Source organism: Carassius gibelio, chromosome A21 (assembly GCF_023724105.1).
Source record: "Carassius gibelio isolate Cgi1373 ecotype wild population from Czech Republic chromosome A21, carGib1.2-hapl.c, whole genome shotgun sequence".
Taxonomy (NCBI): Eukaryota; Metazoa; Chordata; class Actinopteri; order Cypriniformes; family Cyprinidae; genus Carassius; species Carassius gibelio.
Genome location: NC_068391.1, coordinates 19,849,761 through 19,876,171, shown reverse-complemented (window position 1 = coordinate 19,876,171; position 26,411 = coordinate 19,849,761). Strand labels below are relative to the sequence as shown.

Sequence of the window (26,411 nt, the reverse complement as noted above, 5' to 3'; positions counted from 1 at the left end):
GTAAGTGCTTAAAATTCAATCAAAACACATTTGTTAAAAATCTACCAGTCAAAACTTTAAACACCGTAAAGCTGCATACTGTACTTCAAAAAGTCTGGCATGAGGAAATATTTTAGGTATCATTTTCTGCCTGTTACGACTTTTGTAATATTCCTCTAAAAAAATGCGATACCCTAAAGACATTTCTCCCCAAAATGGCATGCTTTATCATTTGAAAATAACAGCACGATCAATTAAACTCATATTCATTTTACAAGTTTAACAAGATATAGATTCGTTTATAAACAAGGCACAATTCGACGCAGGATTTTCAGAAAGACTGAATATAAAAGATGATGCTGTGCGACTCTATTGGATCCGACAGTAATGTCCCAGCACACAAGTGAGTAGCTGTTTACATCGTCACTATTGCTTTGTCTGTTGTTATTACAGATCATTTGATATGTACCTAGTATGTATGTGTTTTTAACCTAAGTCAAATCCGCATCCATCTATCATTTGTGTAGGCTGTCAAACATACACAGCTGTTAACCAATCAGTGGGCGTTTACTTCCGAGTCTAAAATCCATTCAAACAGAAAACGCCTATTCAGACAGAGCGTTATGATGAGTAGGTCAAAACAGGACAGAAATGAGTCTATTACTTCTAGATTATTATGTTTTTTGATGTACAAATCTTATAAGTGACCTTAGAAAACAGTACAAAATGATAAAAAAGGCACTTCATGACCACTTTAAGTATAGAAGGGGTTTTGTCATCTACAGAATAAACAGCGGGTTTTACAAGCAACCTACTGCTTCTCATTCACCCTTATCTATCATACAAATACTCTAGTGCTTCAGGAAACTCAAGGGTAGTTTGCAAATATCAGTGCAGCAGATGTTCCCTGACGTCTCTTCTCTCACAATCCAGTTCAACATGAACTGGTTTTTACATAACAATAGGCATGAAGAGCTGTAATATCTTTCAGTCTGAAGTGTTTATTGTTGTGAAGTGGTCTGAGCGAAGACAGGACCTGCACTGTACATTTCCAACATTGCTTCCTTGATAAATCACTGTTTCTCACAGCCTTGTGAGGATCATAAATATCAGTTTCTGGCCGTTGCAACAGCAGTGTGGTTTGTGTTGGCTAGAAGTTATCAGTGTACAGTTAATGTGAGATCAGAACTGACTTAATTTACCTTACGTGCCTCGTCTAATTGTTATTCCAATGAAGAAAAAAAGCTTTATTCCTGTGCATGTGTGAATAGCTGTAAAATGTCACACCTGTGGGGGGAGCCTAGGCCGAGGCCGGCCATCTGCTTTGTTAGGGCACCGTTTCCATTATTTTGTGAATACAGGCCAGCTGGATTGTTGTAGGTAGGTCTGGAGGTGCCGTTATTGTAGGGCACACCGCCTGTGATGGGACTCTTGGGGGACGGACTCATGGGAGTGGGGCTATAGCCGCTGCTGATTGGTCGAAAAGTCTGTGGAAAAAAAAAGTGATTTTTATTCAAATAATTTCTAAATTCCAGAGCAACTTATACACTTTTTACTAAAAGCGTATCACCTTTGAATTTTAGGTAGCATATGTAATGATGCATCCTGAGCCATTTGAAAATGGCTTAAAATATGTGACCCTGGAGCCAAAACCAGTCTGAAGTCGCTGGGGTATAGTTTTAGCAATAGCCAAAAATACATTGTATGGGTCAAAATGATAGATTTTTATTTTATGCCAAAAATCATTAGGATATTAAGTAACGATCATGTTCCATGAACATATTTTGTAAATTTCTTACCATAAACATATCAAAACATAATTTTTGTTTGGTAATATGCATTGCTAAGAACTTCATTTGGACAACTTTGAAGGCGATTTTCTCAGTATTTAATTTTTTTTGTTTTTTTGCTCCCTCAGATTCCAGATTTTTAAATAGTTGTATCTAAGCCAAATATTGTCCTCCTAACAAACCACACATCAATGGAAAGCTTATTAATTCAGCTTTCGGATGATGCATGAATCTAAATCTAGAAAAATTTACACTTAAGACTGGTTTTGTGGTCCAGGGTAACATATGCAGTTCAATTCGGTTGAGATGTAAACCAAATCACGATACAATTGGGAGTCAGGAGTTACATGAATGTATTTCTGAATATAACAGACTATCTTCAGAAAACCTCACCTTATGTCTGTATAATGCATATTAAAGTAGTGTTTATAATCACAGCTGTAACCTAGGAAATGCTGTATTGCTGTTTTTCCATAAGCGCCACCTGCTGTCAGAGATTGAGTTTGGGTCTCATTCAGTTTGCCTGCTTTTATGAAGCATAATTTCACAAAGCTAAAGTCAGGCCTTTTTTTCTGTACAAGGTCCTTTTTCTGCAGGAAAATGTTGACATAAAATAAAAATTAAAAAACAGTAAGAAAAATCCAAGCTTGGAAATATCATAAACCCTATGCATATATAAACAGATATATTTTTTAGTTTTATTATTCGTTTATTTACTTATTTGAAGAAATAGACACTTGTTCATTCATAATTTGCCTTAAATTTCATTTTATTCAAATATTTTTGAAAGCAGGATTGTGAATCGTTACATCCCTATCGAATTGAGATGACTGTACGAGTCGAGCATGATCCATCAGTAAAACAGCCTTGGACAGGTTTACAGATCTGAGATGCACCCAGTAAACAGCTTACCTACAAATACCTAAATATTTACTGTTGCACACAAATTCCCATCTTATACATTCGCCTCTGGTCAATTCAGTTCTTGAGTACAAGTTGTAGCGGTCATTTAAGGAAACATATTTGTGTTATCCTTCGCAGATGGAGTGGAGATGTTTTTTATTTTTTTTTGCTAAAGAGTTTGTCTGAAGTAGTGTAAACGTCAAAAAAAGTTTTAATTTAAATAAAAAATCAGCAAGAATCATGTGACAATGAGTAATGATGCTGAAAAATCAGATTTGATCATAGCAATAAATTGCATTTTACTAAATATTACAGAAAACAGTTATTGTAACAAAATTTCCAACATTACTATTTTACTGTATTTTTGAACAAACAAATGCAGCCTAGGTGAACCGATGAGAATTCTTTCACACAGTTAAAACCCTTTATTATTTCAAACATAATTGATAGTGTACCATTTTTAAAACTCCAACACTGAACCATCATTATTCTAAAGCATTGGGAAACAAGAGCTGAATCAAGAAAATTAATCTGGAATCAACTGTTTATAGTCAATTCCAAAATGCATGGCATATCCTACTGTGTTTTACAAAAACATATGAGTATTTGAGTTTGGAATGACACAAAGGTGATTAAATAATGACAGAATTCTCTCTCTCTCTCTCTCTCTCTCTCTCTATGGTAAATAGACAATCTAAGCAGCGCTCATCTTTCAGCTCCACAGCAGGAGGCAGATAGTTTGTCTGCAATCCACATTTTCATCTTTCCAAGAAAAGGTTCTGTTTACTGTTGACAGTGAAAAAGATCTCCCATCACTCAGTATTACGGTACAAAATGTTCCAAGGGCAACAAGTCAGTATGAAGATTGCATTTTTCATTTTAAGTGGACAGAAGCCAGCTGTTCTCAGTCGCTCATTTTAAACAATGTGTGAGACTATTTCTATGCAGTAATATGAATGATTTAGTAGGTTCATATGCATTTTAGCATGTTATTCGTTCCCTTGAGGGCCACTTATAATGTTTAAAACATGATTATTTTCCTCTGTATCTTTATAAATACCCTCACAGAATATAAAATAAGATAGATTACATAAAGTGCAGTTTTAGTTCCAACATTGCCATCCAGCTTCTGTGCAAAAATGCATGGCAGGTTTACAAAATCCATGTGGCGCTTGAACGTAAAGATCACACGGAAATGATCAGGGATAAAATAATCTTGCTTATGCTTTCATCAAGCTGACATCAGAAAGATGCAGAAGCTCTTGCAGGTCATCTTAATAAATGTTAGTTAGTTTATTTAATGTCCACAAAGTGGAAATTTGACTTGCTCTTTTCTTTTGTATTGTGGAGAAATAACTGAATTACGAATATGTTGTCATCAAGCTCTTTTGTCTTAGAAGACCGTAAACTACTGGTTTTAAAAAACTTGCTCAAGTTAAAATATTACGATTTCTTGTTACCAAGAGGAGAAACAGTGTATAGCTGAAACATTTAAAGGTTGTGATGCTTTCACAATAGACGCTGAATGAAAGTTATTTTTGTATTTGACAATTCTGATCTTTGCTTAACTTCAAATAAATATTCAGAGCATGAAACATACCTTTAAAATACCAGGAACCTTTAAAAATCTTGGAAAAGCATGGAGGCAATATGAATACAAAACCTCCCAAAAATCAAACTTCACAGAGCAGTTAAATTGATATCAGATGCCACAAATGTACAGACTCTGGTTATGGGTCAAGATTGGTTTGACCTGAACAGCAGATCATTTATCATCATATTAACATTTGTTATTTTATAATTACAAACATTGTTTGTTTTACAGCATTAGAGCGATGATCTGGCCAGTAGCTGATTAACACTGAACAGAAACATCTAAAGTATTAAAAAAAAAGTTCATACTTGAAAACAATTCAGATGCAGGCCAATACAGATTGTTCTTTTACTGGGAAGGAATCATCTAAAAACTCAGGGAACATAAATTGAACTAGACCACCAAACAGACTGTTAGTGAGCATGTAAGAAATATTGCTACTGCAAATATAACAGACATAGCATAGATGAAACGCCTCATAGCAGATCTATACAGGTGGAGCTGGGGAAGGTGGAGGGTTTCTGAAGCAAGCTGCAACTGCTATGGTAAGCCCTAGTCATATATTTGAATGCTGAGCAGCGAGCTCATTGGCTACCGATACAGGACAGAACCAATCAGCTGTGCCATGTGATAATGATGTCATTCGGTCAGATTGACTTAGACCTATCGGACTGCACCATCTAGAGTTTCATGGCAGAACTCTGCATATATCATCTATAGTCCTGCTATAGATAATGTTTACAGCCCTGTTGGGGACGCAACACCCAGAGGCATTTCTATAGAGAAAACCGTGGCAGAAATCCTCTTGTTGCTAAAAAAATACCCGTTGAAGACCTGTGTGTTGATGCATGCTTCTTTACTTCACATGTCTGCCACAAAAGGGTGTAACTGCAATAAAAATGGCAGATTTACTAGTCTACACATCTGGTGTGTAGCTTATAAAAGTGCCAGTTTTGTAATCTTACCATGGAAAACCATTCAATTATGTACCTTTTTTTACCATACATTTTAAGTATATAAGCTTAATTTTTGTTATTTAATAAATCCGGATAAGGCTTTTGTCTCATTAAATTGATTTATTTAACCTACAGTGAATGAAGGGGATCACTGAAATAGCTGTTTAAACAAACTCACTTTGTTTAACTCTAGCCCTAACCTTAACTCAACTTCAGAAAAATTTTACATGACAACCTTTTAAAACAGTGTGGTGTAAAAATGTACAAAATCTATGTATTATTAAGGAAATAAGAATTTCTATTTTGTTTATTTATTTATTTTTATTAATTTATTAATTGCTTCAATTTAAATTACTGTTACGCAAAAACAAGATAAATCATTATTGTGAATTATTTGGTAACACTTTACAATAAGGTCCCATTAGTTAACATTAGTTATTAGAACATTACAGTTAAAAAAGTACATTTGTGACAATATTTATTCATCTGTAATATTTATTCATATTGTAAAGTGTTACTAAACATCAATCAGTTATTTTAGTTGTACTGACTTTTATTTATTAATGTAATTACTACATGAATGAGAACTTCCAGAGAATGATGGACTAAAAAGATGAGGTACAGTGTCCTCATCAGGGGCGATACAACCAAAAATGCTAAATTTAATTCCGTGTTTTTCTTTCTGAAATAAACACAACTTGGACATGTTTTGTATGATTCAAACAGACAGCAATGACTATCCTAAAGTAAACTTAATCATCACTGAGGGCCTACCAGAAACACAGAAAGACCAGAAAAATATTTATGAGGAGTGTTTGTGTCCACTCATAAATCCTGACTATCATCAGGTTTCACCGACCTGTTTTACAATGCTATCCCAGCATGCCCTTTGGCTCTGGGTGATGACCCAGAGAGCCAGAACATTCAGAACCGTCCAAAGAGCCCTGCTTCTGCAGCAGACTGCTAGCAATGAAATGAATAAATCTAAACTGACCCCAAACCTACTTTTATTCATTAAGGCTTGCTGTGGGGAAACGACCCCTGATTTATGGAGGTTGATATCGACCTGAACACTGAAAATGAGAAATAGAAGTTGAAGGGAGGACCTGATGGAAACCATATGGCTAAAAAAAAAAACACTCCCAGAATCAGCCGCATAACATAACATCTCCAGCTCACCATCAAATAATACAAAGGAAACTACTAAATATTAGGGATGGCACACTCGGTTCAACACGCGCTGGGACCGCGGTTCAACTTAAATCTGACAAAGCATCTGTAATATGGTTAGCTATAAATAATGTGTAAAACAAACATGGTTCAGCTAATATATGTTTCTGTTTATGCACGTGCATTCTGGATTCCCACACATAAAAAACATGGAAAAAATGAGAAAATGAAAAACAATGTCATTTATTCCTTCATCACCGGGTGCTGATAGTGCGTGCGCGCAGATGAGACCTGAACACCACATGCAGATATCTGTGTTTAAACTCATTTAAGCTTTGTCAGTTTAAACATTTAAGAGCCAGAGGATACTCGCTCGCTCGCGCGCAGTGAGAAGATTTGTTTATGCACTCATCCAAAGCGAGCAAACCCGCGCCTCAGAACAAGCGCAAGTATAAGCTCTCTCTGAAGTATTGTGTTTAAATGGACAAATTCACACAAAAAATACGTGAAAATTACTGTTTTGGTAAGTATCCTACAGCAGACATAGCCGGCTGAATGTAGACCTACTGTATCAGTGCATTCTCTTAAAGTGACAGTCTTTATATTAATCGAACAGCAACAACAAAGAAATCACTCACTACTCTTTATTAAAAAGAGTTTGTAACTTTAATAAAGAATAATCTTTAATTTATACAGTCAAATATGCGATGCTGTTTTACAAATTATTACTTTATTAAATTTCTGTCCCTAAAAACTAATGCTAGACCTGCCCCCCCCCCCCCCCCCCAAAAAATAAAGAAAAAAAATGTTTCTTTTATTTGTATCTTTACCCTTTTGTATTTATTTGTGCTGTTGCTCGTAGTTAGATATATATTTTTAAGTATAGTTTCTCCATAAACATAGCACATACCGAACCATACCGAAACCGTGACTCTAAAACCGTGAAACAAACCAAACCGTGAAAAAGTTGAACCGTTCCACCCCTAAAGGCATAGTTCACCCCAAAAATTTAAATGTGGTGTTTGTCAGCTTACCCCCGGGGTATCGAAAATGTAGAAAATGTAGAAAATGTTTTTTAAGTAGAACACAAACCAAGATTTTTACCTGAAACCGTTGCAGATAGGTGGCTTTCTTGTGTGTGTTTTTGTTTTTATTTGTTTTATTGTATGTTTTAGATGTGATTCTCATCCACTTACATTACAACACTGATGGACTGCAACGGTTTGAGCAAAAAAATATTGGTTTGTGTTCAACTGAAGAAACAAAGTCACCTACATCTTGGATGCCCTGGGGATAGGCAGATAAACATAAAATTTTCATTTTTGGGTGAACTATTCCTTTTAACGAAATAGGTTACCGTACACAAAATGCACCAAATATTGCAAGATATTGGAGATAAAAGTGACTATTATTTATTCCTGTGGTGCAAAGCTGAATTTTCTCAAGATTCTTCTGAAATCATTCTAGTATGCAGATTTTCATATCACATTTCCTATTATTTTGTTGCTGCTTAATATTTTTGTGGAAACTATGATACATTTTTATCATTCAAAGTTTTAAGATAAGTAGGTTTATTAATAAATTGATACTTTTATTCAGCAAGGAATCATCAAATTAATCAATCAAGTTTCAGTAAATGTTTATAATCTTACAAAAAGAAATAAGTATATAATGTTACAAAAAGATTTCAGTTTTGATGCTGTTCATTTGAAATTTACATTAATAAAAAATCCTGAAAAAGTTAAAATTGTTTCCACCATAGATACTAATAAGAACCATTATTAATAATTGAACTACAATGATAACTGATAATAATTGAGCACCAAATGTACATACAGTATTAGAATGATTGCTGAAGGATCATCAAACTTTAAATTATATATTTTAATTTTTACTGTATTTTTGATCAAATAAATGCATGCTTGAGGAACAGAAGAGACTGCAATTAAACATTCAACTAATTGTCTAAATTATTCCAAACTGATTCTAAGTATAATCAGTAATGGTTTGATTATGATTACTCACATAACTGGAAAAGTAAAAATAAAAACGAGGAACACCAAGAATTAAACTGAATTTTGAGAAATAATAATGCATTTATTTTAAAAAAACATAATAAAAGAGGGCTATAAAAGCGGGCCTTAAAAGCTTGGCTGATCATGGCCAATTTTGTTCCATTCATAAAAGAAATTCCATCTCATATGACAAATCTGAGGTAACAAGAATTCCAAGCAATGAAACAATACCTCAGTTATGCTCTGACCTACACAGTCTGGGTTAAAATACAGCCTCTGAAAAATTCTTTGGATCTAACACATACTTGGCTGCATCTACTTCCAGTGGAAATGACGTGACTTGTTCTATCACTATTCTTACAGACTTTCAACATTCATACTTTCCAGTGGCCATGGCAGAAGCCACTATGACTTACATGTCAGCATGAGGCACACATCTGCTCTGGAAATGACGGAAACACACTTTATAGACGTTATGACATACAGCCACCAAATGGGAATGTGATTTTACTGAAGGATTTGTGCAATGCCCAACCGATGCCAATGTCAGGGCCAAAAACCATTTCAGACCATCTGTCTCATTTGCCATAAAATATCTGACAATTGCTATTTTTCATGACATGACTGAATAGAAAGGGCTAAAGGTGTTTCAACAAAATACTGACACAAAGGGCGTGCTCCCTTTCCAACTCAGGGATTCAGGTTTTTTTTTTGACATGTTGGTTTTATATCTTTCACTTGGATGTTATTAGTTGCATCAAGTAAATACAGCTGGATAAAACAAAAACTGTATAGGGAAAAAGTCAAATCAATCTGACTAGAAAATGTTACAACATATTCTTTACATATTCTACAACATATATATATAACCAAGTTTTTTATATATTTGACCATATCTAAAGAGCCAAATAAGCATGCATGCATTCATTTCAATAGATGCACCTTCCTTGTGAATGCATCTGACCTGGTAAATTATCACTCACAAGAACACCTTCGTTGACTTATACCATACATGAAGGTGCCATGTGTAACAATATCAGTTAGTTTCCATAAAGAAGCTGTCGTGACTTTCCTTATCAATACTATAGAAGCAAGTTTCCATCATAGCATAAAAATGATCAAAGTAATTGTGACTTTTTTATCTAACAATTCAGACTTTTTTCTCTCGCAAATCAGAATTCGGAGGAAGAATATGAATATTAACTCAGAATTGCATTATCATTTTTTTGTGCAATTCAGTTTTTTGTTATCACCACTAATTAAAATTTTTATTTTAGGGTATTTGCGACTTTTTATCTCACAACTTTTATCTGACTTTATTGCAAATCGTGAGTTTATAACTCACAATTCTGATTCTATTTAAAAAAAGAGAGACAGAATTATAATTTTAACAAATAAACTCAGAATTGTGAGATCAAATCTCAGAATTGAGAGTCAAAGAAACATCTGTTGATCACAACATGCTCACATGTGAAGCTAAAAGAATTATGAGTCTCCAGAGAAGCATCTGCTAAATGCCTTCAATTAAAACGTAATTTAAGCCGTGAGGGTTTAAAAGCATCCCATTATACATTACATTTATACCTGTGACTCAGACTCCAGTGTGCCGGTGAATGGACTCGTCTTGTTTTCTTCTAATCCAATTGGAGACCAAACCTTTCCAGATCTAAAATAGAAAATCAAAAGCAGTGAAGTGAGTGAAGCCATTGAGCTGCATACATGAGTTAAAACAGTCTAAGGCTGACAACATTATTGACTGATATCAGTGATCAATGTGCTTGCTTGTCATGAAAATCTCAAACAGCATAATGGTCAAGTTAAATGGTGCAATAAAACAGATACTAAGCATCTTTTGACCAAATGGACGAACAAAGACGGTGGTTTTCCTCTGCCCCCTTTCTACTCACACCTACATGCACACAGCCATATGCAGATCTGAGCAACAAAGAAACCTCTGTGGTCCCATAATGGAAACTTGATCACTGGAGCATGAACGCACCCCCTTCTGAGCTGCCTTGGATGTGGCAGGGTGAGGCAATGACTTGGAAATGAATGTCAAAGGGACTTAGGGTCATCTGGATGTTACTGATTAAAGGATGTTTTCCATATGATACCCACTTGAATAAAGATGCTTTTAAATGGTTGTACTGTAGTTGTAACATTTTTTTTGTTTTTGTTTATTGTTGTATGTAGGACTTGGTGGTATGACAGTACCACCGCTCTATATAACAGGAAAGATATATTGGGCAGGAAAGCTTTATGTTATTTTCCCAGTTGTGTAAACAGAGCAGGAAAAATCAAGACAAAAGCAGCAGAGGCTGTGTCCTCTGGAGGTTGCATTCGTAGGCTGTATACATAATTTAAGAAAGGTAACCCTATATTATAATTGATTGTTACTCCTCGTGAGGTTTAAAATACTGTTTTTTTTCTTACTTTGCAATCTAACGGTTACTCTTCTTAAATGAGACCATCTCGATGACATATGCAGCCAACAATTACGACTCGGCCTCAAAAATTAGATGTAGCAAAAGAAGAAACAAGTATTCTTGGTTGCCAACTAATGTAAAAAAAATTACAAATTAAAATGGAATTGAATTGAAATGGTCAGGTGTGAGCCATTAATATATATATATATATATATATATATATATATATATATATTTAAAGCTGATGCAGATAATTTAGTTGTGATGATTACCTTTTGGCTTATATATATATATATATATATATATATATATATATATATATATATTTCCAAGATAATGGAGTACATTTATTTTACATAAAACAATTAAGTTTTTTTATATAATTTGTTGAAATCGAAAATTTTAATTTCTTCATAATTATTTGGGAAATTGAGCAATTTCTACGAAACCCACACGAGACACATGGCAAATAAACACTCATACTCGTATTGCATCAACAATGTGAAGTACTGTGTGTCGGAGAATGAGGGGAAATTAGAGAGGCAGATGCAGTGTGGGCAGAAATGATGCACACAATGAATCATTTTGTTTACACTCTTTCTCCATTATAATCAAGCAAGTTTGTGGCACATAATTATGCATTGGGAGGCTGTTCAAAATCTGTCTTCTATCAGCACGACAATGAGACACTTAAATGGAGACTGACCTCCTCATAGGGACAAACGGGATTTTTCTCAACATGATCTCATGAGTATTAGTATGCAAGAATAGATCGTAAGAAGAATGGCATCTACGCTAATATTAGTCTCTTTCATTCATCCAGTATGTGTCCAGTCCAGATGGTGGATCAGTACCTAGAGACATCCTCTACATCCCTGAATGTCAGTGGAGACCAGGACAGCTAGATTCACCCCAGAGACAGATCCCTTTTTAATACCTCATCACCTCGATGACCATCAGAACCAGACGAGTCCTCTGCACAATCTGATCAGTGCTGCAGCCTGGAGTTAAACCACGCCATGCTGGTTTCACCTGTCCAGAGTAAACCTGGTTTCTCCTAAAGCGTTTTTTTCTCCATTTCTGTCACAGATGGAGGTTTGCTTCCTTTGGCTTGCTTAGTTGTGCACGCTTGACTGATTGCACAGACACTATTGGAAGAGAACTGAATTGGATGATGACATCACTGAATCATCAATAACCTGACGTCAGATGAAAAATGATTCTGTAAAGCTGCTTTGACAGTATTGTATAAAGCGCTATACAAATAAAGGTGACTTGACCTGAATGTATTTTACATAAAGTGTGATTCTACCACACATACATTTTCTTAAGTTTGCATAGACAATAAAATGATTGACGTCATCTAAAACGTAAAGTTTTGATGTAGGAACAACTTTGTAGACATGAACATATTATAATTCCTTATGTGTGAAGAAATGGAATTAATTGGTTAATCTAATGTATTTGTTTTCATTTGTATTTTAATCATGAAATTTTAACAAATTTGCACAACAGAATGAAATGTTATAAAATATTTGCATAATGTTAAACCAGACTATACTTCAAAACCTTCAAATGAATAACATTTATGTATTTGTTTAACCATTGCTATCATATTGTTATTTGGACTACTTTGGTACGTTTTTCTTTGGCATTTTAGCAATTAATAAATGATGATTACACCTATCTGTTTGCATTAAAAAAAATTATATATATTTTAAGAAACAGTGTTAGGGTTAGGTTTAGAATGAGATTAGCATCTCAAAAGTACTATTTACAGTAGGAATACAAATAAATGAATGACGTCATCTCATTAACTCATGTTATCAGTGGGTGTCTCAACTCTGTTGCTAAAATAAAATGTTTCTGTCTCTATCATTTTTTCCCATCTGGTTGGGATTCCTTGAATGTGTAACCGAGTTGCAATAGTGGAGGGTTCGCTTTGGCTTTGCTGCTTTGTTTCATTTCCATTTTCAGGAAGATGACTAATGCACAGAGGTTTCCAGAAAACACAGCGATGGACTGTTCAAATATAGTTTCCAAATGGTCATTTTTCATAAGACACTTGAGGTATGATAAGAGAGCAATTGGTATTTTGCTGTGCCCCAGTAATAAAAACCAGATGCTTATTTGCATTTGTATAGTGTATGTATTTGTATCTGAGCATTGTTTAATCATTTCAAGTTGTTTGGGCATTATTCACTGAAAAAGGAATGGAATTATTTTTTCGCAAATTCTTGAATCTCACATTTTAAGAGTCTGTTTTACAAAGACAATGGTTCTGCCCTGAAGCATGTGGTTTATTTATTTATTTTTAAATGATAAAATGTTTTCTCGCATTTCTCAGTTAAATGTGTCACCGTCAACTATAAGTCATTCATACACTGACTTTCTAAAGAGTCTAGACACAGCGACTTTCATTTGTCCCATTTTTCCCACTTTACTGGAGACAATTTGTTCTTCACTAGCAACTGTGATGAGATGTGATAAACAGGAGACACAGAATACTATAAAACCATTTTATCCTTTTAAGGTGTCTTGCTCCAAATAAAAGCAGTTCACAGTGAAACGGTTTAAAGATGAAACTGCCTGGATTTGATGTATGAATTATATATTACACATATTATATCTTTGATGCATTTAATGCACTTTAATGCTGACATCTGTTCCAGTATTAGTTTGCAATCTCTTACCCAGGATATAACACTAAAACCCTAAAACCCAACTGATCTAAAACCTACCTGGCTAAACTGGCTCCATGGGACCGGCCCTGTATAATTAGGGACAGAGATAGAATCTGCAGAACAGTGTCCATTCCTGCTCCAGTATCGTATTAATAAAATATTTGGGTCCCGTGGGGTAAAAAATAAATAAATAAAAATCACAGTACAAGTCTGCTTAATGCAGGATGTCCTAACATGTCAACTTTTGGCTCAACCACCAGAAGTCCTGTTTGTTTAACCAACAGCGAAACCAGTACCAGAAATTCTAAACTATATTTTAATTTCAAACACTAAACGTTATTTGACAAGTGCTTCAATTCGATGACATCACCCCTCTCCACGGATCCTTTGAAATTCCCTTTTCAGCTGTCAAGGAATGGCAAACGTAGCTCTTCCCTCTCTTTGTTTCCTCCTCTAAGCTTTCAAATCCACACACAATTCTTCATTCCTGCGTCATTGTCCACTAAGCACTAAGTCCTGCCCTGTTTTCTCTTTGCCTTAATTCCTCTTTTTTATTTTCTCCGCTCCCCTGCACTTCCATGACCCAGGTCTTATGACTCACTGAGCTTTAAGTCGCTGGCCCAGCAGGCTCTTTCCGACAGCTTCATGACTTGTGGAAACAAATCTTTGTCATCCGCACTCTCCGCCTTTTCCAGACTCCAACTTTCTTTAAAGAGGAAGGAGGCTAGCGAGATACGGAGAGATTCCCAGCAGCTGTTCTCTGCCTTCACAGTAGCTGAAGGATACGCCAGGGTGCGTCTGTATGACATGTTACAGTAGACCTTTTTTGTCCAGTGCTGATTCAGAGGTCAAGCGGGAACATATCCTGTACATCCAGTAACCAGACATGGAAACTCTGAATGTTACAGTCAGAAATACAAGAATGAGGGGCGTTAAAGGGGTAAATGACCAGTGGCAACACTGCATTTTAAAATAACTGGCTGTCAATACAGTAGAAAAGAATATAATGACTAGAGAAAGCTGAGAAAAAGAGCTGCTCCTATTTGCCTAAAAGGTAGGAAAGCTTCAGTACCCATAATGCACTGGGCTCAATCCAACTGTTCATGAACGGGAAGACAAAAATGCACAAGTATGATCAGTAGTTTTTGTTTTTTGACATATACTACTGATCTGTTTTGGGATTAACGCATAACAAGTAACATAATCAGATTCATTTTTCTAAGTAACAACTAAAGTAAATTTACATGAAAATATGCAAGTTACTTCTTTTAAATAATAATGCAAGTTACATTGTTTTTCCATTTATTCACTGAAACCTCTCCTGTCCCCAAGTTACGAGAAATTGTGAGTGAGAGATGTAACGCACTTAGTTTATCAGGAAGTGACGATTTTGTTGTCTTTGACTCTTTGGATGGAAACAGTGCTTGTTCGCAAATGTTTCGTGCGATATTCCAATTTTGCGCACAAGTTAAATTCGTAACTTTGGATGGAAACCCGGCTACTGATACACTATTGCAGTTTTAGTTAATATTATGAATTAGCTTTTACTCTAATATTGTATTTAAATTGAATATTTTCTGTGGTTCCTTTATTTAATTTTAGTAATTTTGTTATGTTTTGTAATTAAGCCAACTAATCATCATGATTCATATTCAAAGTGGTATATCTGCAGTTCTAGATTCAGTTTCCATTTCTGAATGCTGAATACAGAATACTGCCACCTGCAGGTCTGGAGAGTTATCTCACGCATGGAGACCTCTCATACTGACGCATAACACATGTGAGTTGGCCATCGGCTACAGTCTTCACAGAGTTTTCAAGCATAACTTTTTGGCAGGCCACAGGCTTGGTGTGTCATGACCTTTACTAACCTGCGTCACTGAGATATCAATCAAACTGTGACCCTTGAAAACAAAAGAGTAATGGATGAGGTCTTACATTCAGCTAAGTCAAAACAAAGCCTCAGTGGGTGATGCTAAGATCATGTTTTGATTTCACTGGGGTTTTCAACTCCTATTAGTACTTAAGCAAGAAAGACAATGGTTCTGGAATTGCTTAAATCAGTAATATGTTTATGTAAATACTGGATGCTGTTCAGAATCCCATGCTTTCCTGGTCATTTTGGCTGAAATGTGTTGGCTCTTATTTTCCACTGTCAGCATTTGTGTGTTATTTCCAGCCTCATTCCTCAAACACTGACATGTTTGGACAACAAATTCATTTATTTCAGAATTATGTTACATTATGTGCATAAATCAATTAAACAATTTAGCTTATTATGGTAGTAATTATTACTGACAGAGCCGTGTTTGTGGGATATGTCATACTGATTCACACTGATTAAATTTAAATCACATTATTTCAAATATGTGACAATGTTTAGTCAGTAATGATAAACTTTTTTTTAAAAAGAAGTTTGACTTTTTAATCCAAATATTATTTACATGTCCCCATTTCAGAACCATCAGCACAAATAAAAAGCGAGAAGACTGACTAGTTGAGTATGTTATCAGCTATTTTATGCAGATGTTCATCCCCATAATTGCTCAAAAAAGTAACTAATTAATTTACCTAGTTAATTTTTATAGAAAGTAATGCATTACGTTAATTTTGCGTTACTTTTCGTCACCTGGGCTGGGTATATATATATATATGGTGATAAATGGCAGTTGGAACCCTGGAGGGAAAATATGATTTATTAAAAAAATAAATATAAAAACTTCCCCTTGGCACAAATGACACTGTTTACTGGGAATAATCCAGTACTGATTTATCTCGAATCTTAAATCTTGTTATCGAATCTAAACTTACATGCACATTTAATTTAACTGGAAGAACCCGCTTTTTTTCTTCTTTTTTTTTACTGGGTTATAAAAGTTTAAAGAGGCAGCACATTTTTTTGGCTATACCTGAACTGTCTTATTTATAATGTGTCATGCATTTTTTCCAATTTATCATCTATGCATCTCTCAAATTAAACTGCAACTAACAACATATAATTAGCTTTGTTTTTTCCATCTAAACATAATAGTGTGAACAAACCGCTATAGTAGTGACGTGCTTGTGCAACACTCATTTCAAGAGCACAGACTAATACAAATGTATCATTGTCATCTGCTAAAGGTCACATACCAAAAGATACGGGGGGCCGTGTTTTTGCATTTACAATGCTGTCACATGACCTTCACAGGGCCATCTATGCAGGCCATAAAAACACCTAAAGACAGCAAAGATCAGATGTTGACAAAATGTAAAAAAAAATGTACTCTAGTCATGTAGATATACTGATGAAAGAACATTTTGGCTGAAGGTTTTGAAATGTGATCAGCTGTTGAGGAAAACTAAAGGAGTCTCTAAAGTTCCCAGTCGAAGGCCGAGTATAAACAACCCAGGGTATCCTTAAATAAATTTACTACTCCTATGTGAACGTACCACTTGATGTCAAAAGATGATAAACGAGCACAGAGGTCGGGGCTTTTCCAAATAACAAGAGCAGCTTGCTCAGAGAACACACACCAAATATGGCAAGATGTAGCATACAATGCCTCCGGGTGAATCTCACACTCGCATGTGAAAGTTCTGTATGTTTAAAAAGTATTATACTGACGACTAAAACGTTTAGGGAGAACGATGTTGGGAGAATGAAGTTTCCTATGGTTGTGTAAAAATGGAACAGTACGATCAACACACAGTTTGTGTTCGGTCAACACAGAACTGACTGTCTCACACGTTTGATCTTCTGTACTTAGCATATTTAACGCACACTATAAATGCAGTTTACTTGCATGCCGGGTTATTGGTTTGCATGTAAGCCGGATGACTGGTTATCAGTGTATCGGTGTGCATGTAAACATGCTTGTTGTTTTGCCTTTTTCAGATGTATTCCTCTGATTATGATCTGCCACGCCTGTCACATGCTTTTATTTATGATGGGCAGCACCTGCTATGATCAGGGCCTAACATTAACATTCACCAAGCACCAAATTCTTGTAAAAACTAGTTGGCCAGTAACGTTTTTTATGTTTATTGTGTTTTTATAATAATTATGTTAGACAACACAGATACATTTAACAAGGAATAAAAAAAGGCAAAAAAACAACAACAAAAACTTACACTAGTGGGAAAATATTGCTCTTAAATGGAAGAGTTCATTTCTAACATTGCTAAAAAGCAATTTCAGCATACATGCATGACTCCCTTTATCATTATATTACATCTTAATGGATTATATTGAATAGAAAAGTAAAAAAAAGCAGAAGTTTGTTAAGGGGGATTGTAAATGAATTTCTTTTTCTCTGTGTACAGTGCATTAGAACTGAGAGTCTGAAAAATCGTGACGTATTATAAATCATTCCAGTAGTCAGATCCTTGCACCAAACGCACATGATTGGTTGAGCCAGTGTTGTTATGTCTGGCCTAGACGACTCGCTCAAACAAAGAGTCACAATAATATCACTATCTGACCTGTAACTGCATAATAAACACTTAGAGAAGTTCACAAGCACTCAAGCATTTTTCAAAATCTCAAAAAAAGGTACAATAGCTGCTACTTTTGTGATACCCTTTCAAAAGGTACTAAGATGTACTAATATGCACACTCTAGGGACTAATACGAACTTTTAAGTTACTAATATGCACCATTGAGGGGTTAATAAGGCACAAAAGTGTACCTTTTAAAAAGGTAGTGCCCTAGTGACAGCTCTTGTACCATTTTTTTCTGATAGAGAAGGAAACAGATGTGCATGTGGTCTCATATCTTTGCACCATGTGAATGTTTGGAGAGTAAGGTAGGTATACCTGCTGATGGCCAACACAAGCTGATCTGTGCAGGCTTTAATGCGGTTCTGAGCCTCCATGTGTGTCATGGTCTCTGTGCTTTCTCCATTGATGGCTAGGATGGTGTCTCCAGGGCACAAGTTGCCCAACGCTGCTTTACTCGCAGGTGTTATCTAACAAAAGCCAAACAGAAAAGAGGTTAAGGAGGCACCACACCCAAGACAAACACTGCAGCGCCTGCAGCCAAAGGTACCATTACTGACTGACTGGAAACCATCTGTGAGACAAAGCCAACAACTAGACCAATGATATATGATCAGTCACACTTGACTAATGTAGAATGCAATGACTATTCAATGTGATGCACCCATGCAGTTATTGTAGCTCTGATTAGTTTGCTTTTTTGACTCTATGAGTTGCAAAGCCTTGCCTGTCAAAATTCTATTAAATCTCTTAATATCTTCATTTCATCAACTTAAAACAGCAATTAAAAATCTTGTCAAAACAAGAGTTTTTTTTCAGTCAGTACATTTACTGTAAGTACAATGTAAGTGTATTATGCATTACCTGGGAATTAAACCAGTGACCTTGGTGTTGCAAGCACCCTGTTCTCTTTATTTACATTCAGTATTTTTGGACAAAAGTTCACCAGTATTCTGTCAAATAAAAGCTTAAGGATTTGAAATGTTATAAGACTTGAAAGTGAAGAGCTTTAGACATAAACAGTGGTATTTTAGTGGGAAATAAAATTCTTGTTATAATTATCATCAAATACTGAATTTTTACTTTGCAGTAAAAATAAATTACAAAAATATATTTGTGTCTTCATTTTTTATAATTAGTATTAAAACATACTACTACTACTACTAATATATTTTAATAATTTGTAAAAAAAAAAAATAATAATAATAATTTAAAAACTAAAAACAGAGGAAATATTTTATTGTTTACTTGCAAGTCATGTGACCATTAACACTTATCTGAGAAGACAACATGTCATTTAATTATTAAAATATTAACCTAAAATCTCAAGGGATATATCAAGTAAATATTTTACATATACATTTTTACAACATAATATTTTTGGGAACCCTTACCCTATATTGTACATTAGAAGTGTTCTGATGTTATTAGAGTTATTAGAGCAAGGAACCAAGTGAAAAAACCTTTCTTAATCAATTTTCTGCCTTTTACACCATAATTTGCATGGGAACGATTAAAAGTTGGTGGTGTTTTACTGCCACTAGTGCTATTTCAGCTGGAAACTGCAGTGTATTGTAAGTATAGGTAAGTTTTTCCAATGAGCCATTGTTTTTCCTTTACAGTAATGTTTTTTTTTATTTTTCTGACAATGGGGAAGGAAATAATGAAGTCATAAAAAAGGAACATCATAATGCCAAAGATCTTTGTAATAAAAGTGATTTTAAAAAGGTATATAATTGAAACTATGCAAAACAGAATTTCTTGTCTTTTCTTTTGATTTTATGGAGAAATATTTCTAGACACGGTTTTAATGACAAGCAGTTTTCATAAGAAGCAAAAACCACAATATTCTTTTTTAAAAGTACTTTAAACAATTACAGTAAACAACTGCTGAATTCCTTCAAAAAATAATTTATGTGTTAGACTTTGGTTGGTCATTTTTTCTACACATGACAACAATTTTCAGTAATTATATCAGTAATTATATGTCTAACCCATGCTTATCACACATCCTGCCAGCACTCGTTGGCTTTGAGATCTCACAAACTAAAGTGAGTTATCTGTTCAATTCATGGGGGGCTCTGGAGCAAAAAAACGATGAAATGCAAGCAGACATCTTTGATTGCCTTTTCATGTTATTCAGGAACTGTTATATGGGTCGATATTATAAATCTATACTTTTTTACAATCAAACTACTATATAGGGAATTGCAAGTAGAAATCACCAATCCCATTAACAAGAGATACATTTTCTAAGACCCACTTTAACTCTACATACTAAGTAGATACAATGAAGCTGAAGTATTCAGAGACGTCTAAATGTCGCTCAAAAGCCCAGTTTAGACATTAAGTCAGGAAATTGCCTGAAATTGTTCCTAATTGCAGGACACTTGACTTAAGCACAGAGGGCTGTTGTTCTGAGTGCGATTAAGCCTACCTCAAAGTCATTAACTAGCAAATATATCAGCCTATAATAAGCCAAGCACATATGTACAACCCTAAATATTTAGCAAACAGAAGCTATGACCTACTATTAAGGTTAATTCATCCCATTTATCGAGTTTCTTTGCCTGTCCTGAGTCATCCTACACATGGTGTTTTATCTTGAAACATTTTTGGTTTACCCTGCCCTGAGAGAGAGGACAAGTTATGAGAAGATTATGATCTTACACTGTCAGAAAAACAGCTACTAAAGCGGTCACTGGGACTGTACCTTTTCAAAAGGTACAACTTTGTATCTAAAGTGTTGATATTAATACCTGAAAGGTACAAAAGTGTAATGACCTGATGCCTGTCTGGTAAAGCGTTTTATTGATTTATGGTGCACTACAGGCCTGCTTGTAATAAAATAAAATGTAAAGTACACACAAAAAAACATTTAGATGTTATTTAACTTGTGTTTCAGAATAAAGCAGCAATCGTAAATTCATAATCTCAACACAGGAGAGACTTGGTGTTGTTTTCAAACAAAAGCAAATATATTGACATCGGCTATCAGTCAAAGTGAGTTAAAAGATATAAGCATTTCAAATATCGACACAAATCCAATATCACACATCCCTACTTAACATTTTAATGACTATAAATGGCAATTCTATGAAAAACAAAAAAACATGTATACTAGGGTGCTGAAAATGTATGCTTGGTTTACTGAAAATTGGATATAAAGAGTTGTTTTCAATGTACCACAAAGTTAATAGTCCTAGTAAATTCTTAGGACACAAAGTTCCTAAAAAACACTTTAGTATAGAACAGCTGTTGTAAACCGGTTTACCTTCAGTACCCAGATTTCACACTGAAGTCCCAAAGAATGACCAAATATGCTTACCCTGCAATAGTGAATCATGCTTTAAATGTGCTCAGCACAAACCATGTGTATCTTTGTTGCAACTGAACCCATGTTTATTGTAAACTGGAACTTATTTTGTTGAAAGTTTGTTATTTTGTATTGTTTTTCAAGGATGGGTGCACGTCACGCAAACTGACGGTGCTGGCATCTGCCTAGCTTCTAACGACAGATGAATTTGCATTGAAATACAGTAGAGTTTTTTTGTGCAAGCATTTTTTAAGTAGGCAATCCTTGGCATTTAAGCAATGTTTTTCCCTACCCGTCCATGACCCGGTCCGATAGAGCATTTAAGCAGACATTCAACTTTAACAGTGTTGCTTGACAAAACACCCATGACGCTGAACAGTTGTGAACTTTTTAGATGAGTCCTGTGTTTGAAAATCTCCTACTTGCTACTTAATCTCATTTTGAATGATGTCACATGGCTTCCTGGAATGTGTCTGTGTTACGAATGCGGAGCTGAACGACTGTGGACAATGAGCTGCAGCGTGCCAGCATTACTGCATGCCCTTACAGAGCAATAACAAGAGGAAGGCCCTGGATGCAATAAATCAGTTCTGTGAAATCCCCAATGAAGCCAGCCAGACACCGAAGATTAACAGAGTAAATATGTTTAGAAGACGGTGCATGCTAAACCGGTTCGGACAACTTTAAAATGAAGGTTTCAGATCTTTTTAGTACTTTTGAAGTGAAGACTTGGGAAAGAGTAGTGAAAGCATGGCCTTCTGTGTGACACGGGGCTGTGAATTCCTGTGAATGGATGGCCACAAGCGCTGACAATTTGTTATGTATTGCACTTTCGCATACAGCAGGAAAACACCAAATCTTCAACCCATTAGCTCAGAAGCAAAGGCATTTTACAACAAGGCTGTGGAGACCCTATGGCTACTGTAACTGCAGTTTTGAAAAACAATCTCTTTATATTACCAATGCATCTGCCACATTATCTGAATCAGCTGTCCGCATTCGTTTTCCTAAAACTGCATCTTGTGTTTAAACTTTTCCATTTGGAGGTTTTCATTTTGATTCTGGAAAAATTGCTATTTTGGCAACAGACAACTTAACATCTGCAACCCTAATAGACACTTAACAAAACCTGTGGCTGACCTGTTCATTTCAGCAAGTACTGGGAAATCTACCCACAGTGCCAGATGAAAATCGTCAGGATGTGAATGCGAAATATATGAATCTGAGCCTCCACTTCACCAGTTTCAGACTGAGGAGCCTTTCACCAGCTTTCAGTGCGATCAAGCTGCTATCTTCACAAGCTGCAGATGTTTTTTTGGCCTAGACAACATTGAAACTGATCAACACAGGGTTCTTACTCTGGCTAGGGGCTGTTTTATTTGTATGGGATCTGGATTTGGATTTTTTTGCATCTAAATGACTAGAAAACTGTGCCTGCATCCACTCCATTTATTCATCCACTGGACGTGTGGAGTAGACTAAACATCCACAACCATTTCATCTCACAGATAAAGCCCTGGCTGGCTGGGGCTGTAAATATTAATTGGTGAAAACCAGCTGCTGCTTTTCTAAGGCAATGTAAGTGGAAGCCAGCTGAATAAGATTTCTTCTGGCATTGGCATTTACAGACCACAAATGTGCAGTAAATGATAGGGTAAGTCGAGCATGATTCAGCTTTTCATTTATTTGAGAAGCATCGAAGTCAGAGCCCAAAGAAATGTGAAAATCACAAAGAGGTCTCAGAAATATCTTGAATGTTTCTCATAGACCTTTCCCTGAAGAGAAAGTTTGCCCCAAAATCTAAATGTTGTCATCATTCACTCACCCTCATGCCATCCCAAACCTTCTGTTGAACACAAGGTATTTTGAAGAATGTGGTTAAATGGTAGCCACTGACTTCCATTGTATATAAAAAATACTGTAGAGGTCAATGGCTACCGTCAACTGTTTGGTCACAAACATTCTTCAAAACATCTTCTTAAGTGCTCAGCAGAAGAAAGAAACCCAGCTCAATGGTGAGGAAATAATGATGTCATCATTTTCATTTTTAGATCAACTTTCCCATTAAGTTTCCTGCTTTTTACATTTTTCACCTCAATATATTGACTGAACCCAAATTATCAAAGGTTTTAACATGAACTCAAACATTTCTTCCCAGACTAAATGATCTGACCAGTGCTATTGATTTTACAGTTATATGCTTAGACTCTAAGTCTCATGTTTCTGCTGTTATTTTTCTAAAGAGATTTTAGAGATGATGTCCATATTTCAATGGAACCGACCCAAGAACTCCGTTAGGTTTAATGAGCCTAAAAGAGCAACTTCTGATTAATATGTTTGAATAACAAAATAAAGTCACATTAAAATATTATCGTTACAGATTGGGAGGCAAATGCGATGATGTCACTATCTGTACTTACTGTAACAGAACAATCAACGCAATACAAAAAAAAAAAAAAAAAAGAGTTTGTAAAGTTTATCTGATCTAAGAGACGTAAAGCCCAAATGTCATGTAACATCGTGACAGCGGAGTAACGCGCCGGCTGTGAAGAGGCCCTCGCCTCACTCTCAAAGAGTTATTCATTAAAGAGAAACATAAGAAAAGACGTACTTTTGAGATGATGAGCGGTGTGCTGAAGTCCCGTCCACCCACCAGACGAAACCCCCACGGCGAGGGACCGGCGAGAGTCACAGTGTGAGACATATTTGATTCAAACGGTATCCACAGCAGAGAAACTGCGCTGTCCTCATTCACTCTTTAAATAAAACTAGTGCAGAGTGAGGAGGAGAGTCCAGCGCTGAGGGGAGGAACAGACAAGCACACACAACCCGCCCAGTGCAACACCACACAATTCATTCAGAACCATACAAATTCACCTCAACACAACGAAACCCTTTAAAACAGCTCAACTGCTTTTAAGTGACGCTCTTAAAGATTAAGCATATGTGGTTCATTGAATGACCTTACTTTAATACCATAAAAGGTTCTTTAGATTTTTTTTAAAGATGTTCAGATGAAAAAAAATACTATATATATATATATATATATATATATATATATATATATATATATATATATATATATATATATATATATATATATATAAAAAAAGTGGATTCTTTTTTTTTAGAAGTCTAGCTCCGCCCCTTTTCAGCGCTGCGCCTATTGTCTTCTGTCTTCCGTTTTTATTTTCACAGCGTGAAAGTTGTAGGAATTTATGTATTACATTTGTTTTAACATCCTCATCGAGCAAGTAAAACGTTATATTGTATTGTTTATTTATTTGATAGGGACAATCCATGTTAATGAACATTTGTAGTAATACAAAATATAAACAAACCGGATTATAGCAACATTGTTAATTTACATACACTCAAATACACATACAACAGTACATAAAAGAATAATACCAACACATATTTAACATTTCTAAGTAAAGGGTTTACACAACTAATTCGTCATCAGCCAATTTTTTAAATGATAAAGGTATGACGAGTCTCATATTGACTGTGGTAAACTATTCCAATATTTACTCCGATATTTAATAGGCTACATCCTATTTTCAAAACTCAATTGATTGTGTTTGGGTTTGAAAGAATAATAAAATGACGTTTTTTTTTTATCTAACAGTTTTATCACCTTCTTATACAGTGATTCTATTGTCTTTGAGTTGTGCCACTTCTAAACGACCCATTTATAACACCCAATATGTGAAAAGATCACTCAGTGTAAATACAACCTAGCAGCGCCGACTGTCAGAAATGGCCTAAGGTACTTAAAATCTTTAAATTAAACTTTACAATATTAGCCAACTTTTTCATGTGACTTTTAAAATTGAAAGCAGAATCCAAAGTCAACCCAAGGTTTGTAAACTCTTTAAGTAAACAGTTTCAAGCTCCTCACCTCTTAGAAAAACCTCTCAGCTGGTTGTTTTGCAAACAAACACACAGTTTGTGTGTGTGTGTGTGTTCAATAATAAACCTGATTTGGTAAGACATTCCTGAACACTGGTCACTGCAGAAGTCAAAGCTTTTTCAGAGTTATTAGCATGGAAAAACACATGCATAATCCTCAGCTTTCTCAATAGTTGTAACTTTTGCAAACATCAGTCAAAACATAAAGTTAATGTCGACGCCGTTCGTATCTATTTTCCTTGACCTCAGCTCTTCAGAACATTGTTTTTCCAAACAACTATCCACTGGGCAGAAAGTTAAAATTAAAATTTTGCTTTACAGTATGAGATTTGGAATGCTAATATAGACTTCATAACCAATTCCTGAAGGCAATGAACATGCTGGAGAAAATTAGACTGTTTAATTCATGTCATTAGCATAATGCTGTATGGAATATTGGTAGCAGATGTATTTACGCTTGTGCATTCACATCCAACTTCTGAGGACAGTAGGACTATATGTGCTTTAACACACGCAGAGAGATCTGGGAGGAATAGAAAAAAGATCAAATGTAGGGGCTATTCAAAGGCTCTACATACAAGAAAAAATATAATATCTATACTTCGAAGTTGAAGTAACGCTTTTTGACTTTTCATGAATAGCATAACCTTGTGTTTGACAGATGGTCCTGTTTAATATTTAATAGTGTTGTGTGTTCAAAAAGGAGTTGACGTGTGTCACATATGCAGAGCAAGTGTTTAATACTCTCTAACAAACAGCCTTGGGCTTTTCATCGGTTGATTCTGTGCTTCCTATCTCATTTACACCTCGTGCTCAGTGTATGTGACGCTGCCCTTGACTTCAACTGCTCAGTATTGACTTACACTAGCGTTCAGGGGTGCGTTTCCCAAAAGCATAGTTGCTAACCTGTTAGCAACTTAGTTGGTTGGCAATGGGAAATTGTATTGCAACCAACAAAGTTACTAACTTAGTTAGCAACTATGCTTTTGGGAAATGCACCCCAGAATGGAAGAAAGTAGGTAGAAAGTGCTTTCTGGCACTTGAACCCATGTGAAACAGAAGTGCAGTTTAGCATTCTATTAAAATGAATTTGTAATAAACTTTAAAAATATGGTAACACTTTAGTTTAGGGACTGATTCTCACTATTAACTAGTTGTTTATTAGCATGCATATTACTAGCCTA

The 26,411-nt window shown here is 35.3% G+C and overlaps 1 protein-coding gene across 1 annotated transcript in view; it reads right to left on the bottom strand.

Annotated features, from left to right (window-relative positions):
* LOC127941616 (PDZ and LIM domain protein 4) overlaps positions 1-24,092 on the bottom strand; it is a 33,077-nt gene extending 8,985 nt beyond the window's left edge. The window contains exons 1-4 of the mRNA XM_052536899.1: positions 23,924-24,092; positions 18,315-18,466; positions 9,992-10,073; positions 1,267-1,466 (exon numbers count right to left, since the gene is read on the bottom strand). Coding sequence (XP_052392859.1) covers positions 1,267-1,466; positions 9,992-10,073; positions 18,315-18,466; positions 23,924-24,016 — 527 coding nt within the window. The 5' untranslated portion in view covers positions 24,017-24,092. The remainder of the gene's footprint in view (positions 1-1,266; positions 1,467-9,991; positions 10,074-18,314; positions 18,467-23,923) is intronic.
* Positions 24,093-26,411: the final 2,319 nt, after the last annotated feature.